The sequence below is a fragment of the Mastigoproctus giganteus genome, chromosome 3 (assembly GCF_048544385.1).
Source record: "Mastigoproctus giganteus isolate SK-2022 chromosome 3, ASM4854438v1, whole genome shotgun sequence".
NCBI classification, from domain to species: domain Eukaryota; kingdom Metazoa; phylum Arthropoda; class Arachnida; order Uropygi; family Thelyphonidae; genus Mastigoproctus; species Mastigoproctus giganteus.
In genome coordinates this window covers 225,488,076-225,504,419 of record NC_143577.1, presented here as the reverse complement: position 1 = coordinate 225,504,419, position 16,344 = coordinate 225,488,076, and the positions used below count along the sequence as shown (strand labels likewise).

General features: G+C 37.6%; 1 protein-coding gene across 2 annotated transcripts in view; it reads right to left on the bottom strand.

Moving 5' to 3' along the window:
- Nucleotides 1-7,507, bottom strand: part of LOC150088796 (transducin-like enhancer protein 4) — a 223,962-nt gene extending 216,455 nt beyond the window's left edge. For both annotated transcript variants that reach the window (XM_090370904.1, XM_090370905.1), the window contains exon 1: nt 6,946-7,507. In XM_090370904.1, the coding sequence (XP_090227030.1) occupies nt 6,946-6,966 (21 nt within the window). In that variant the 5' untranslated portion in view covers nt 6,967-7,507. The remainder of the gene's footprint in view (nt 1-6,945) is intronic.
- Nucleotides 7,508-16,344: the final 8,837 nt, after the last annotated feature.

The following is a 16,344-nucleotide window of genomic DNA, read 5'->3' as shown; positions in this document are numbered from 1 at the left end:
AAGTAGGTGTTTTCTATGGAAATTTATCTGATTAAGTAGTACTTAAAAGATATGAGCCCAATCAGATAACATTAATAATATCCTTAAATTATTCTGATACCACTTAAAATAATGAGTACTGCTATCACCATTAAATGCATAATTAAGCATTCATAATAGCTTCAGCTAGACTTTTACAATCACCAGTCATCAAAAATAGCACTTTTTTTTTTTTTTTTTTTTTTGTTAATCATTCAAAATACACAAATACATTGGTTTAAAGGTCTGTTCCAGGATTGATCTATGTTAGCTAAAAATATTGCTTGCAGGTCATTAGTCAACCAATAATGGTAATGATTTTGTATTTCTAATATCTGCAGCTCATGAAAGTCAGTTGCGTTGAGCCAATTGCAAATAATGGAATTAGATTACAGAAATTTTCTTCTAGAAATGTGAAATTTATAATTGGTTACTTAATAATCTGAAATTATGAATATTACCGAGTGCATAACCTATAACAGCCTGTAGTGTAACGAAATTGTGGGCTTCCCACATAGTAAATTGTACACAATGGTTGTCCCTACTGGAGGTAGAGAACACATCCATGATTTCCATGTGAGAGGCATATACACTATTACCAGAAGTAAGCAGTCACTTGCATGTTTCAAAGAATCTTTTATTGATACAGCATTTAACTGTATACCTTTGTGCACTTGACACAAAAATAAGCATGAATTTTGAATCACACAAGTGCAAATTTTAGTATTCCTCCAGTATGTTATTAACTTATGATCTCCATCATTTTTTAATTGAAAAAGGTTAGCAATAAACAAATTCTTTATGGCACCATATATGAATGAATGGAGAATGAAAGGGACCTGGGGTAATCATGCAGTCAGATATGAAGTTTTCTGAGCAGTGCAGACAGGTTGCAAGAGTAGCTCATGGTGTCTTGTCAATGATATATAGGAATTTTGCTAGCAGGGATAAGGAGGTGACTGTCCCCTTGTATAAGGCAATGGTCAGGCCACACCTTCAGTACTGCATACAGGTTTGGAGTCCTCATTTTAGGAAGGATGTGGAGCTGCTGGAAGGAGTACACACAGAAGGGCAATGAGATTGGTGAATGGAACAAAGGGTTGCTCTTACCAAGAAAGGCTTCAATTCTACAAATTGCAGCATCTGGAGACTAGGTACCTGCGAGGTGATCTGATAGGGGTATATAAGGCCTTGAATGGTTTGAGCAAGCTTAATGTTGGTGGGATTCTTCCTTTTGCTCAGATTACTCACTTGAGAGGACATAAATTCAAATTGAGGAAAGACAATTGTAGAATAGATGTTCGGAAATTTGATTTTAGCCAATGGGTGGTTAATAGTTGGAACAAACTTCCATTTGTCATAGTGGAGATTGACAACTTAAGTTCAATGCAGAACTAGACAAGCATTTGGAGTGAATGAATGGACAAAATGGGTAGGGGTGTTTTTTTTTTTTTTTTTTGGCTGATGCTATATAAGCTTATTTTCTTGCATCATATGCCTCCACTAATGCTAATACATCAAATAACACCACTTAATGCTATGAAACCTTAACATAGAACTTCATTTTTCTTCTTTCAGCCATTTATGGCTCTGATTATTTTTGGCTGCATAGTTAGTTGGGAATTTTTTTTTGGATAACAATACTGTTGTTTCTAATGATGATTTTTGATCTTATTATATAATACAGTTTCAAAATTCAAAATAAATTTTTTAAGTTTTCCATTTTAAAATATTTCCCAAAAATACTGCTGGTTGGTAAAGTAAAGCCACAACATGCCTGCTACTGTTATCATTTTTTTAATGTCTACTAAACAGTTAATAAAGTGTCAATCCACCTTTAGCTCTAAATGCATATTTATCCACACTATATTCTCCTTGGTAGACTTTGAACCAATTTTTGATCACAGGAAAACAGTAATTTTGTCCATTCTCCTTCAACACATCAGTCAACTCATTGCAGATACTTATATGTGGACCAGCCCAAAGCCAATCTTCCAATTCATCCCAAAGGTGTTCATTGGGATTAAGGCCAGGGCTCTCTCTGTTCACAATAATGAAGATTTCACATGCTATGTCTTTAAACCATGTCACTACAGGCTGTGCAGATGTGACATAGTACTTTGTTACATTGAAACAGAAAAGGCCCTCTCCTCATACTGCTGCTACAGCGTACAAAGAGGAAAATTACAAGAGGTCGATATATCACATGGCACTCCAACGAGTGGCATGTGATACATTGACTCCATACATGTGATTCCAGGAACAAAAACTGGGTTGTTTCTCATAGACAAACCATGAAAATCAACCCCAGGCAGTGACAGCACCTCCATAAAAATTCAGAGTTTGGATGACACACCCTGATAAATAACAGTAGCGTAGCTACCCTTTTTCAGGCCCGGAGGCAAAGAACATGTTTGGGCCCATACGTAATTAATGAAAATTGCAAAAAGAGGAGACAGCCAAAGACACCAGGCCCCTAAAGGGCCCAGACCCAGAGGCAATTGCCTTGCCTGCCTACATGGTAGCTATGCCACTGATAAATAACATTCTCCAGGCCCAAACACTGTCATCAGATCAGAAAACTGCATACCTTGATTCATCACTCCATAACACAGCTTGATAAAATTTCATGAACCAATTATGATTAGTTATGCACTAAGTATGTGAATACTATGCATTGAATGTGCTGATGTCTGTTTTGTTTGCAACAGCTCTTCCATAAAATACAACACTGTTCAGCTCTTTACATATTCATATTGTCCTTGTACTATTATCAGTTCCTGTAGCCTCTCTGAATCTTTGGTTGACAGTATTCAATGAGAACTTGACAGGATCTATATACCACTCATCTGAACACTATCCAATCTGTTGTTATCAATTCCTGAGGGCTATCTGAACATTTTCTGGCTGTGGTAACACCCTGACATTTCCATTTGATGATTACATCAGCCACTGTTGACCTAAGGTGTCTCCGTTTTGTTGCAATGGCACAAACAGATTGATTGCTAATATGGATTATCATAAGATGCCACTGATCTACTTACTCCTAGCATGAATCCAGTCCAGGGCTCTTTTTATTTATTTATTTTTGCACTCAGAATATGTTCCAGAATTTCTTTCACCTACTTTTGAAATACATTATGTATATGCTGTATAGCTAAAAGTATCCAAACACCCATGTGATTTGATAAAAATAAACTATACCTCTCTTCCTGATGGACCAATGGCAGGCATAGTTCATTTTTATCAAATCACAGGGGTGTTTGGATACTTTTGGCTATACAGCATATACATAATGTATTTCAAAAATAGGTGCAAGAAATTCTGAAACATATTCTCATATTCTGAGTGCAAAATAAGTAAATAAAAAGACCCCTATAAGCACATATTGAATGCTAAACACACATGAGGGGCTATAGTTGTCTGAATACAAAAAAAAAAAAAAAAGACTGTGGAGTTTTGAATGGTAAAAAATAATAAAAGAAAAAATAAATCAGAATAAACAGATGCATACCTAGTGTTTATTCATACTAGATAGATGTCTCCTTATTCATCTTTCCATTACTTTATCAATCTGGACTGCACATAAACCACATATTTACAGCTTTTTTACTTCCTATTTTGGGACCCCAAAATTTTTTGCACATATATTTGAAATACCCTTGTGTGCACACACACACACACAGAGGGCATTTCTAAATTACACGGCTAGTTCTACATTACAAAACAAGTAAAAAGTTTCATATTAACGTATGTCTGATTCTGAATGGTTACAGAGCTACAACTAAATTTTTAAAATGGCTATGGAGTTTTGAGTGGCAAAGAATATAAAAATAAAAAACATAAATAATAAGAAAGTAGACATGTTCCCGGTATGAATAAACATTTTACTAGATACATGTTTGCTTATTCTTATTTACTTTTTAAGATTCAAAAGCCGACCGGGCTGGCCGGGTGGGTAAAGTGCCTGCCTGGCAACCCAAAGGTCGCGGGTTCGAATCCCGCCTTAGGCTGGGATCAAAGTACTGCAAAAACCTTGGGAGGTGCATTATGGTCACATAAGCCAATGCGCCAACAACTAACTGAAAAAAAAAAAAAAAAAAAAAGATTCAAAACTCAAACTATTTTTTTTTATTAGAACAGCTATAGCTTCAAAACTATTCAAAATCAAACACGTTTATATGAACTTTTTTTTACTTGTTTCGGTATATAAAACTACTCCTACAATTTAGTCAGTGTAATCCTATATATCCTAATAAAAATGTAATCCTAAAACATCCTATATATACTGATTGACTAACTCTTAGAATTTCAAGATAGAGAAGCTAAGAAAACAGTTTATCCCTCACTATCAACAAACACTGGGAACACCTGCTGCAAGCAAAGCTTACTGCTACGTTTGGTATTACCAGCTTATTAATTACTTGTGAAGTCACTTTTCTTCATATGAAATTTTCCATATCACATTGCTGTTGCTGGCCAATTCACCATGAATTCTGTAGGATATATTTGAGTCTCCACTTCATAGTCTGCCACGTCAAGATTAAAACGGTTTCCTTCATCCCACGGACTTGTTTCTTCTCACAGGAGATGACAATCAAAGATTACAATCAACCACATATTGCTGGAGAAAAATCATAAATAAATTTATTTCATTTGCTAAAGTCAGTGTTTCCCAACCATTTATTTGTGAACCTCTGGTGAGGAGGGTGTTTGTCAAATAATTCAGGAGTTGGGGAGGAGTTTGCAAGAAAAATTTGATAATTACATCTTTTTCACACTTTTCTGGTTCTTTCATTTGCCCATTAATTTATTAAAATAAATAGAAAGAAAAGTATGTATATTGAAGTGATTGTGGGTTGCATACTTTGTTCAAAACTAAGCCATTAATTTATTTAGCTTCTCAGCTATCTGTAGGGTCATCAAAAGATATAATTAAAGCTGCCTGTAGCTTTAGTAATATCCAGCACATATATTTGAATATTTGTTTATATATTTTCTAACAGGATCCCTGAAACATAATGCATTTATAAAAAATTATTTACAATTTTTAAACACTTATGTTTCAAGAATTATAATTTAATATTACATAACTATAAACTGATGCTAATATCAATTCATAGTTATTTTATTAGTAATAATTAATAGTATTTTAATGTAAACATGCTACATAAGCTTCTTTTTTGCAGATAAACTCAATACGTTCGGAGTTATTTTATTCAAAAAAATTAAATACAGAAACTATTATTATTCAGAGTCCAGGAAGAGAAAAATATTATTGGTGAACAACATAAGTTAACGTCGCTTTTAGAAAATTTCCTACACTTTTCTTTTCATTATGCTGTCGAGCATGTCCTTTTTTGCATATACCGAACCATAAAGTAGTCGAAGAACTCGCTGGCATGTGCGTTAAGTGCCAAAGCAACTAAGGCTATGAGGCAATTCACTGTTATGATTCATAAAAGTGAATTGCTTGACTTGTTATGAAACCACACCGTGGTTTCATAACAAGTCAGCGAATGCAATGTCCAAGATAACGGGGGAAAAAGTACAAATAAACAGAGGATTGAAATAATTGCTTACTAGACTAATAAGGGGGTCACTGACATATCAGTGTACAGCACCGGTATGTTATTCCCTTTTGTAATCATGACCAGAGGTTATACGTCATCCAGGCGGTACGCACTGATAATTTTTTTTTCACACTATTATACTTTACTGCTTACAAAATAATAATTGAAGCGAACCGGCTGCTAAAAAACTCAGATAATACCACTAATTATAACTATTTAAAAGAAACGATATAATTAACCCCAGGGGCTCACATCTGGTGAGTATGGGCTTGGCACACCCAGGGTCCTGAGCTGGTTATCATCATTCTTCTCTTTTTTGGTGATTCCCTCCTACTTCTTCTCTCTCTCTCTCTCTCTCTCTCTCTCCCAGGGTACTCAATTTTTTATTTTTTTTGGCTGGTGCTGCATAAGTCTCGGGCTTCCTTGCACCATATGGCTAATAATAATAATAATAATACAGCGCCACCAAAACAACATTATCAAGGTTGCGCTGCATAACATCAGGTATTCACAGTACAGTACTGTACTTCCTAGCAAACTAGCCATCTCGTGGCATGGGTTAAAATTGGCAGAGAAATGGTTTCTGGTAAATATTTATAACAAGCTTACTAGCAACATGCTCATTTAAAAATTATGTGGATGGAGGTTACTGCTAATGGCATGCTTCTGATTTATAAATAAACACATTTTAAAGTTTTATAAAGTATTAATAGTTTCACTGTTTCCTAAAATGCCTACTTTACAATACTATTTAATTTAAATATCGGATTATAAATTTAACAAAAAAAGTGTAGTCACGCTCGAATATTGACGAGCCGGTAGCGACGGGAAACATAAACAACTCAACGTGCGACGGAACAACATCGTGCAACCCATGCCATAAACAATTCATTAACCATCCATGTGTCTTCACGCACAATAACATCTAAGAATCAGTACAAGTAAAAGGAATCCACTTTACATCCACTATTACTCAACTTTTACTTAAAAACGAAGATTACACGTGTAGCGTAAACATCAAACCAATAAATAAAATGAGAAATTAGGAACTATTGGCAAGCCATCGCGGTTCGCGTCTTATATTCATAACTTCTTTATCTCTACTTTTAAAACTGGCGAAAGATGAATGTATCAAGCTAAAGGAATAAAAAATGTAAACAAAACAATAACCATTCCTTCAGCCTGAAAATCTGAAACAAAAAAAAAAAAGTCATAAATAGTATCCCATTACTCATAATTCTTATCACTATAAGAACTTCCGCTATCTATAAGTACTTTATTCTACTTAAAGTCGTAATAAAAAGAGAGAAAGAAAAAAATAAAAAGAACCTACTGGTAGAGATGTCAAACTTACGGGGTGTCGGGCAGGATACATGTTTTTACATCAAGTGCACACGAACACGCCAATCCAGTTAGGCCTAACAATAGTGCTCTTGTCTTTGTTTTCTGGTAACGACTCTTCTCCTAGCGACCAGCCCGGCGCCACAGCAAACTTCCCTCCGCTTCCACCGACAACGGCAAACACACACACAGCTTCGCATCGGCCAGGTCAGGTCCTCTTGATTTAATTTCGAAAAAAAAAAAAGGAACTGAGAAACGACTACGGCTTAATGAAAATCACACGAAAACTTTCACTATTCGCTCGAGTAGACGAATGATGATGACAGCATACGTTAGGCCTAACCATGTAGGCCTAGATAAAAGGCGAGAGGGCAGTTCAGAGTGCGTTGGCGTCACATTGTATCCTCCAAGACTCCGCAAACCACTCATTCACTTCACTCACACCAGTATTCTTCACAACACGACTAAGTTAACCTTCGACTGCAGGAACAAGCTTGAAGCGTTAAGTTTTCCCTCACGGCGACGAATGGCAGCGACAAAAACCTTTTCCTTCACGGACGCCAATGCCCTGAGCCGTAACCCGAAGCGTCGCGTCGTGGCAGCCGGGCACACAACCCATACACGCGGTTTGACAAGAGCGATTGCGGATACGCTCTCACGCTCAGATTGGCTTAATCAACAAACATGACTGTTCCCAGGCGCTGTTCGGGCATCCCACGTGGTATGGAGTCAGAGATGTATACGGAAAAAAGTGCCGACCAATCGTATCGGTAACTTGGCGAGCTCCGCCCGTAAATAGGCGGAGCGTCTCGTGGAGGTGATGTGACAGATACTCATCAAACGCACGTGGGTCTGTATTCAGCAGCCGTCCTTGCCGCTAATGTGATTCGGGCTTGACGAGAAACCAGCCGAGCGATCATCCCAGAAAGGGAAGATAATTATACAGGGCTTGATGTTGCTTTGGATGAGCACTTGAGCGTGTAGTGTTGATGTTGGACAAATGTTCGAAGGCCTGCCCGCGTAGACCGGTTTTTCATGTGGGCGGCCCTTTCACGTTCTCGCGTCTTGCAGACGGATTTATTTATCTCAGCAAATAATATCCGGCCCTTTTCAAAGGCTTCTCGTGCCTTTGCCTGAGGGAAATGTCTTAGTCATATGGCCTCTATCTTCATCATTTGCAAATGCTCGAATAAAGACCCCATAAAGGGCGAGGCTAATCAAAGCATAAGAGGTCAAAACACACACACACACACACACACAATACACGCACACACAATTCCACGCTAAAACTTAACTTTATTTAAAAGCTACGACGACGTTTCGAACTCTTATTATACTCATATTAATTACCCGCAATATAATGTCTTCATTCAGAGCCTAATCAAAATAAACAGCTTTCCTGTATAATTAGCGGCCCCTAGTGCCGAGTGGTCGCAGTAGGGTAGTGTCAAATTGCCTTCGCTTTAGTAATGAGCCTTTGAAAATGGCCCAGTGCGTAATGACTCTGCAGGGACAGTGGCAGTTACCCACAAAAGCCCTTGCAGGATTGCCGCCAGAAAGCCTCTGCTTACATATGTGCCACTATTCGCCCGCCTGTAGGCCGCTAGAGGCCGGGAGCTGTTGTAGAAGGTCTATTACGGAAAAGATACGAGCCGAGCAAATTTCCAGCAGTCCACCAGAGGCTCCATTTCACCGCCTCGTCTCAGTTTTCGTTTATCCAGCCATGGCAGACAACTGTTAATTCAGAATCGATAGCGCCATAGCAAAGCCGCTGCTGCCGTGATCCTATTAGACCAGTTGTAACCCACACACGCTCTGTGATGGTCTCGTCTAGACCTCTCTGTCTCTCTTTTTCCTTCCCCCCTTTACGCCTTATTCCCCTGATCTCCCCCCCCTCTCCAGTGATACTCACCAGTGGCTTTGCCCACGTGGGTTTGACATGCAGCTGACAACCGGGCTAACCAATCACGTGGTATAACATAAGAACAGCTCTAAAGCTACTAACACAACGTGCTACTCACCAGAATGAGCGTATATAGCTGTATATTCTGCAGTTAATTATTCAGATGATATATTGGCCCTCCTCAGCTATTAGCATTATAAAACACCCTTCTCTGACATTATACCCATATAATGTTAACTACCGTGTCGAATGTTATTAGATCCTACTGAATGATTTGAAAATATGGAAGCTTAGCTTATTTCATTTAACACTTCTAAAAATTAACTACCCAGTTGCCAATGGCCTATTCAATTTCTTAATTGTCTTTAGCAATAAAATTCGTTTAAGAATATTACTTGAATTACAATTGATAACCATACCATTCGCCTTTCATCCAACCTCCATCGTTGCTTTGAAACATGAGCTTAGTTACGTTTACATAACAAAAATTATTATTTATAATTTTATAATTGTTTCTTGAGTTTAAAAAATAGGAAAAACATCCTTTTGTTTGCAATCTTTCCCAAAGTTCTAAAGCAGCGATGTTCCCCCTGGCGGTCAAGTACTTCAAAATATAAACAAATACTGGTTCGAGGTTATTTCAAATTATTATAAACAAATGGTAATAATATAGTTTTAAGATTTTCATTTTATGAAAATTTTAATGCATTGGCCCATTTTAAGAAAAAAATATATATACTCCGAAACGACAATATAAGATCAGAGTGATGAAGATAGATAGCCATATATTTAGTGGTCACGTGAGCTTTAAACAGCCATCATTGGTTAAGTCAGAATAAGTTTATGAAGTCATTTAAAGTTCCATTCAGATGTATTTCCAATACTGTGCATTTTTATAAATAGTTTTTGGAAATTTTTATATCTTATTATTTTTTAATTATATACTTTATAAGCACCTAAAGTTTATCTGCAAAGCAAAATTTATGAATATAGTGAATCTCCTGAACATTTAGTTTTTTTTTTCAAGAAAATAAATTTAACCATTTATTTCACCTAATAAACCGTTTGTTGCCACCAAATTCAATTTTATTCCTTTAAATAATTCACGAGAAAATACATGCTTACACAGCGTTAGCCTTTGCATTTATACGATATTAAAAGAAAACAGTGAATCTGCAACTACTTATCCAAATTAAATGAAATAAGGCATAAATAAACAATTAATAGTGATAAATAATTGATTGAAATTTTGTCGGAATATAGCAAATATATACAAAAAAAAAAAAAAATGCCATTCTTTTAAAATCTTATTTATAGATTGGAACCAACATGGGCGCTGCTAATGCACTTCAGAAAATTAATAAAATGATAAATTATAACTGTGAAATATATTACATATTTTGCTCTGGTTCGAACTATTAGTTTTCAAATTATTCCACTCTTGAGATATTTTATTCTTGAGAAGTAAGGACGAAGGGATCACAGATAATCCTTGGAAAACAAATGAAGTTTTCATATTAATGGCTGTTAATTGCACTTGATGTTTTTATATTATTATTTTTTTTTTTTTATGTTTTCCAACGCTTTAAGCATAAAAATCATTGTAGCATTTTAAGTAATACGTGTTCTCTAATCAAGAGAAAACGCTCTGTTAATAATTAAATATTATATGTTCTACATTTATCTCTGAAAAAGTGATTGCTTTATTAACAGATGGAGCCATAAATACCTGAAGAAGAAAATAAGGTAATGCAGTTTAGCATATGAAAGAAAATCACTTTCAATATCTTTTTTAAATTATTCCTGCTCCACTAATTTATAAGCCGGTGATGCGCCTAAAACCAAACAACAATAATTTATATTACAGACAGAATGATTGCTAATTTATATATTTATATATTTATATATATATTAATAAAAAAGGCAACTGCGGTCGCGAGACGTCAGTATATCTTATTAATAAATTTCTTTTTCTGTTTCTGTTGTCAGTATGCAGGATGAAAAATCTCAATTTTTCAGAAGGAAACAACGCATTAAAATCCTAATCGGAGTAGATTAAGGTGTGGAAAGTGGGGGAGGGGAGCTGAAATAAATTTTAAAATTCTAAATTTAAAAATTACAGTATTTCTATTTATTATTATTATTATTATTATTATTATTATTATTATTAGCTATATGGTGCAAGGAAGCCTGAGGCTTATGCTGCACCAGCCAAAAAAAAAAAAAAAAAAAAAAAAAAAAAGAAAATTCCTGGTTACCCTGAGAGGAGAGAGACAGTCAAAGGTAGAAGGGGAATCACCAAGAAGAGAAGAATGATGGTATCCAACTCAGGACCCTGTGTGTGCCAAGCCCACACTCACTAGATGTGAGCCCACTGGGGTTAATTTTTGAAATGAATTGAAATTTTTAAAAAATATTTCAACTAGATCATAAATGAATTGCATTTAAAAGATTCAACTAGCTTAAATAAAATTTGGTTGGAAGTTCATCTGGAAAATAAACTATTAATTCATAAGGAAAAAGTCAAATAATATTATATGGAGCAGGCGAATGGATGCCGATTATTACGGGTATGAAAATGAAGTCGAATGTTCGTGACTTATAATATTGGTCCCCTTGTTGAAAGTTCGAAGAAACCATAGATGAGAGAATGAGTTAGATGGCTTCAGGCGATACACTGAAGCATTATATCGTATGAAAGCTATGTATATTGTATAGTTGGTGTTTTGACTGCTCTGAGAAATGAAAAATTCCAAGTTTGTGGAGAAACTAACCATGCACCACGGCTCCCGAATCCTAATGTGCATTCCTGAAGACGGGAACTAATATGACGCCTTTTTCACACATGTAAAAGAGCAGCAACTCCAACAGACGCCTCCGTAGCCAGGTGGGAAGGAGCAGCAGTGGGTAGCACACGCTTCTTGATTCGACCGGGGTTCGAGCCCGTCACCACAAAATACGGAGGATACGGAAAGGTCAAGGAATGACCACCGCATATCCCGGAGCAATATGGCCGTAGTTGCTAATGCTCCTAAAAACTAAATAACAACAACAGCAACTCCAACTGCTATGTTAACCATAAGGAACATTGAATGTTTGATAGGTTCAGTTCGTCGACTATTTCAATTGTAGTGCACCATTTCATATAGTATGGTAAAAACTTCGTGAGATTTTTTAAAGTTTAATATTGTGACAATAATTATTTGGAAGATATTGTAGATGGCAATTTTCTGTATCTGTACACTAGCATTTGTACATTTGGTTGTGGCAGTCGTTGCTTATTGAACATATGTGGTTTATGATTATAAATAAAATTTTCTGTTTATACTCGGGGACGACCAAATGGTCAGAGGAGGTCACAAGATGGACAGAATACAAGAACCAGCACCGTATTCAGCAATCACGGGCTTGAACCCCGGTCACTCAAGGCACGTGTGCTTATGCACCCGCGCGCCTGACCACTATGCTACGGTGGCCTCTATATTCAACTGAGCACAAACTCTACTCAAGCAGCCGTTAAGATATGCGCGACATTGGGAGACAATATAGTGAGTATATGCAAAGCCCAAAATATCAAGGGATGCGTCGTCAAGTACAGTATTCCAAGTGTGGTCTTACAATCGCCATATATATAACAGGATTATGACCTCCTACCTCTAAAAGCAAATGTTCGATAAATTATCACTAAGGCACCATAGGCTTTCTTTGCTGCCTAACTACGCTTCTTCGAGAACTTTATATCCGTCCATATCGCAATTCTCAAATTCCTTTCTTCGTTTACTGTTTTTAATTTAACCCTACCAAGTAATGGATATAAGTTATTTTGGAGTTGCAATTCCCCAAGTGTAACACTTGCACTTTGCTGTTAAAACAGTTTTCAGTTTTTTGATGTTCCTCAAGGTCTATCAAAGTCATCTCCTGCAGTAGCGCGAATTGGTATTGCTCATTAACCGCTCTCTCAGTCATTACATCATCTATAAATTTTGACATCACGCCCTTTATCCCTTTATCGATGTCATTATTGAAAATGAGAAAAAATAATGGTTCCAGAGCCGACCCGTGGATAACCCCACTTCTAACGTTAGACCAATGTGAAGCGTAAACATTAATCACAACCCTCTGCCTTTGCTCTGTAGCCACCATGCGATTCACCTCAGAATATTGCCAGTGATCCCAACATGCTCAGCTTATGCAATAACCTTTAATAAGGGACTGAGTCAAATTCTTTTCTGAAATCCAAATAAACAATGTCAAAATTATTTTCTACATCCAATTCATGAGTAACTCTGTCGAAATAGTAAATCAGATAAATTACACGTGATTTTCCTTGAATAAAACCTTCAGAATTCCATTTCTATCTAAATGTCGTTAATCTTTCTCTTAGCTTCAATGATTTCCCTACCACTGAAGTCAGACCTACTGGTCTATAGTTATCCACTTTACTCTTTGAACCTCCTTTATATATTGGTGATACATTAAAACTTCTCCAGTTCAGAGGAATCTCTCCCGAGTTCGATCGTGTATCATAATTAGCCTTATTATTTTAATGCATTCTCTATTTGTATATGCCACTGACTCTAACCTTACTTGCATTTAGGCTAGAAAGTTTTTCTAATAAACAATCATCTGTAATTTCAATATCGCTAATTTCGAACTGCTCAGCCTCACTATGAAAGGTTTTTCGTCTGTAAATACGGTGTATTGATGCAATGTACGTGTTCAATTCTTCAGCGATATTTGGTGGTACAGGAGTAGAAAAACGTCCACGAAGCTTCATTGCAAATGGAATATTTGGATATTCTATTTTATTTTTGCTGCTCCTCGAAAAATCTGAAATGTTAGTAAATCAGAAGTAACAATCTTCGTTATGGGTGGTCCGTTCACATGGAAACAGCGAGAGGCATTGTATACTTTACTTTCATCCATTTAATGGTGTTTACATAGCACGATACGCAGTGTTCACGTGACGAAAAATTTCTGTCTCGATTTCCAACTTGGTATCTAAACTAAAGTTAATCCGATAAGCATATTTAACATTTTTTGTTATAGACGACAGTGTGAGTTTGATATTAACTATCCGTACAAATATTGGCCGGCAAATTTCAACAGTGACTGCAGCGCAATTTCTTCATATGTCAGACAACTTTATACAAAAATAATAAAAAAAATAAATAAAAAAAAACACAACCAACTTAAAATGTGAACAAATACCGACGCGCCGAACCTATTATGACAGTTCTCATAGCAGATGACTATGAGTCATTCTCTCTACAACAGAAATAATAATATAAACGAGCACGATTAGCCCAGTGGTAATGATGCTGGGCCACCAATACCATGGATCCGTGATCGAATCCCACCATGGGGGGAAAAAATCACGGCGGAGAGAAAAAAATAGCGAAAGTCGCTTTATTGGACCCATCTCCCCAAAGTCGAAGTGGAAGCTGAGGCAAAGGATGGCACCGTCTGGTGTTGCTCCCATAACTACCACCCACCACTGGCTGTCAATGCTAAACAGGTCCACCTCCACACTGGATGAAGATCAGCTGTAGAAATATTGAACATATTAAAACAAACTAAACTATTATTATATTAGGGCCACCCAGTAATTCCTTAATGTACCCGTATTTGTATCCTCATATTGCGTGTGTTTTCTGGTCGATTTGCCTGTTTTGGTGGCCATAAAATCCCCAGTTTTCTGGGGATTAGAAACCTTGCTATCTACGCCTGAGACCAACTAACTCAGCCACGGAGTGAAAAAAAAAAAGTTCATTAAAGTTCCTCGCGTCATCGACGGGATTCGAACCAGGCCTTTTCCACCTGGTGTGGGGAGGACGGTGACGATTCCACTGGCTACCCGCGCAGAAGGAGGAAAACTAAGAACGTACAAGAGGTGACAGAATGGGAGATTCGAGAAGAAGAAGATGTGCAACAGTCGATCAGAAAGTCCCACAACTGGCAAAACGCAGGAACAGATAACGTCCACAACTACTGGTAGAAGTTCAGCTGCACACAAAGGCACATAGCGGAGCAGTTTACCCAGATAATAATGCACCCTGACACAATCGCAGAGTGACTCAAGGAATCACCTACCTGAAAGCCAAGGAGAAAGACATCACAAACCTAGCAAAGTACGAACTAATCATCTGTATCCCAACGATGAACAAGATACTGACCAGCTGCATAACTAAGAAGAGATCAGACCACTTGGCGAACCAGAATATATCAAGGCTGAGCAGCAGAAGGGATGTAAATAGATGAGGAGAGGATGCAAGGAGCAATTCACCGTTGACGCTGCAGTTATGGAGCAAGCCTACAGAAACACCACAACTTGTACATGGCCTACATCGACTACCGCAAGGCCTTCGACTCCATTCCCCATAGCTGGCTACTAGAGGCACTGAAGATCTACAAAATCAATCTGACACTGACACGCTTCCTAGAGGCAACGATGGAAAACATCATGACTAGGCCAATACCCATCAGAAGAGGAATCTTCCAGGGAGATACCCTGAGCCCACTACTGCTCGCTCTAGCACTCAACCCACTGTCCACCATGCTCAATAACAGCATGTACGGATATACCCTAAAAGAAGAGAGGAAGAACCCGTAAACCCTCTTTCACCTGATGTACATAGATGACATCAAACTCTATGCCACAACTGAGAATCAACTCCAACAGCTACTCCGGATGACCAAAGAGTTCGGCACTGATATTAGGATTCAATTTGGCCTAGACAAATGCAAGACATATGTATTACATCAGGCACATCCAGTCGAACAAAACCATCAGCTGAAGACCGGTGAAGAGAGTAGAGCCATGATAGAGGTAGAGACAAAAAATTGTTATATTAGGGTTTCCCGTAATTGACTACATAAACCCGTATTTGTGTTTGTAAATTGCTTGTGTCTCAGGTCGATTTGCCTGTTTTGCTGGACGAAAAAACTCCAGTTTCTGGGGGGGAGGGAACCTTGCTATCTACGCCTGAGATCGACTAACTCAGCCACGGAATGAAAAAAGCCCATTAAAATTCCTTGCGTCATCGACGGGATTCGAACCCTGGCCTTTTTCACCCGGTGTGGGGAGGACGGTTACGATACCACTGTGCTACTCGCAGACAGCGGTAAGACATACAAACATTTGGGGATGATACAGGTCCACCAGTTAGAACACAAGGAGATCAAGGCCTGCCTGACTGAGAAATATTATCAGACGCTGAGAAGCCTGCTAAATTCAAAGCTCAATGATGGGAACATGGTCACAGCCATAAACACTTACGGAGTCCCAATACTAGAGTACTCCTTTGGGATCGTAGATTGGACCAATACCAAGCTGGAGGAGATTATGAGATCGACCAGGATAATGATGACCAAGAGCCGCCAACTCTACCCGAAGTCGGCCATCGAGACCATAGCCAGTAAAGAAGGAGGGAAGGGATTGATTCACCTCAGTGAACAAGAACAAGGGAAAACTAACAGAACAGCACAAGAGAATTCTGCAAAGAACTG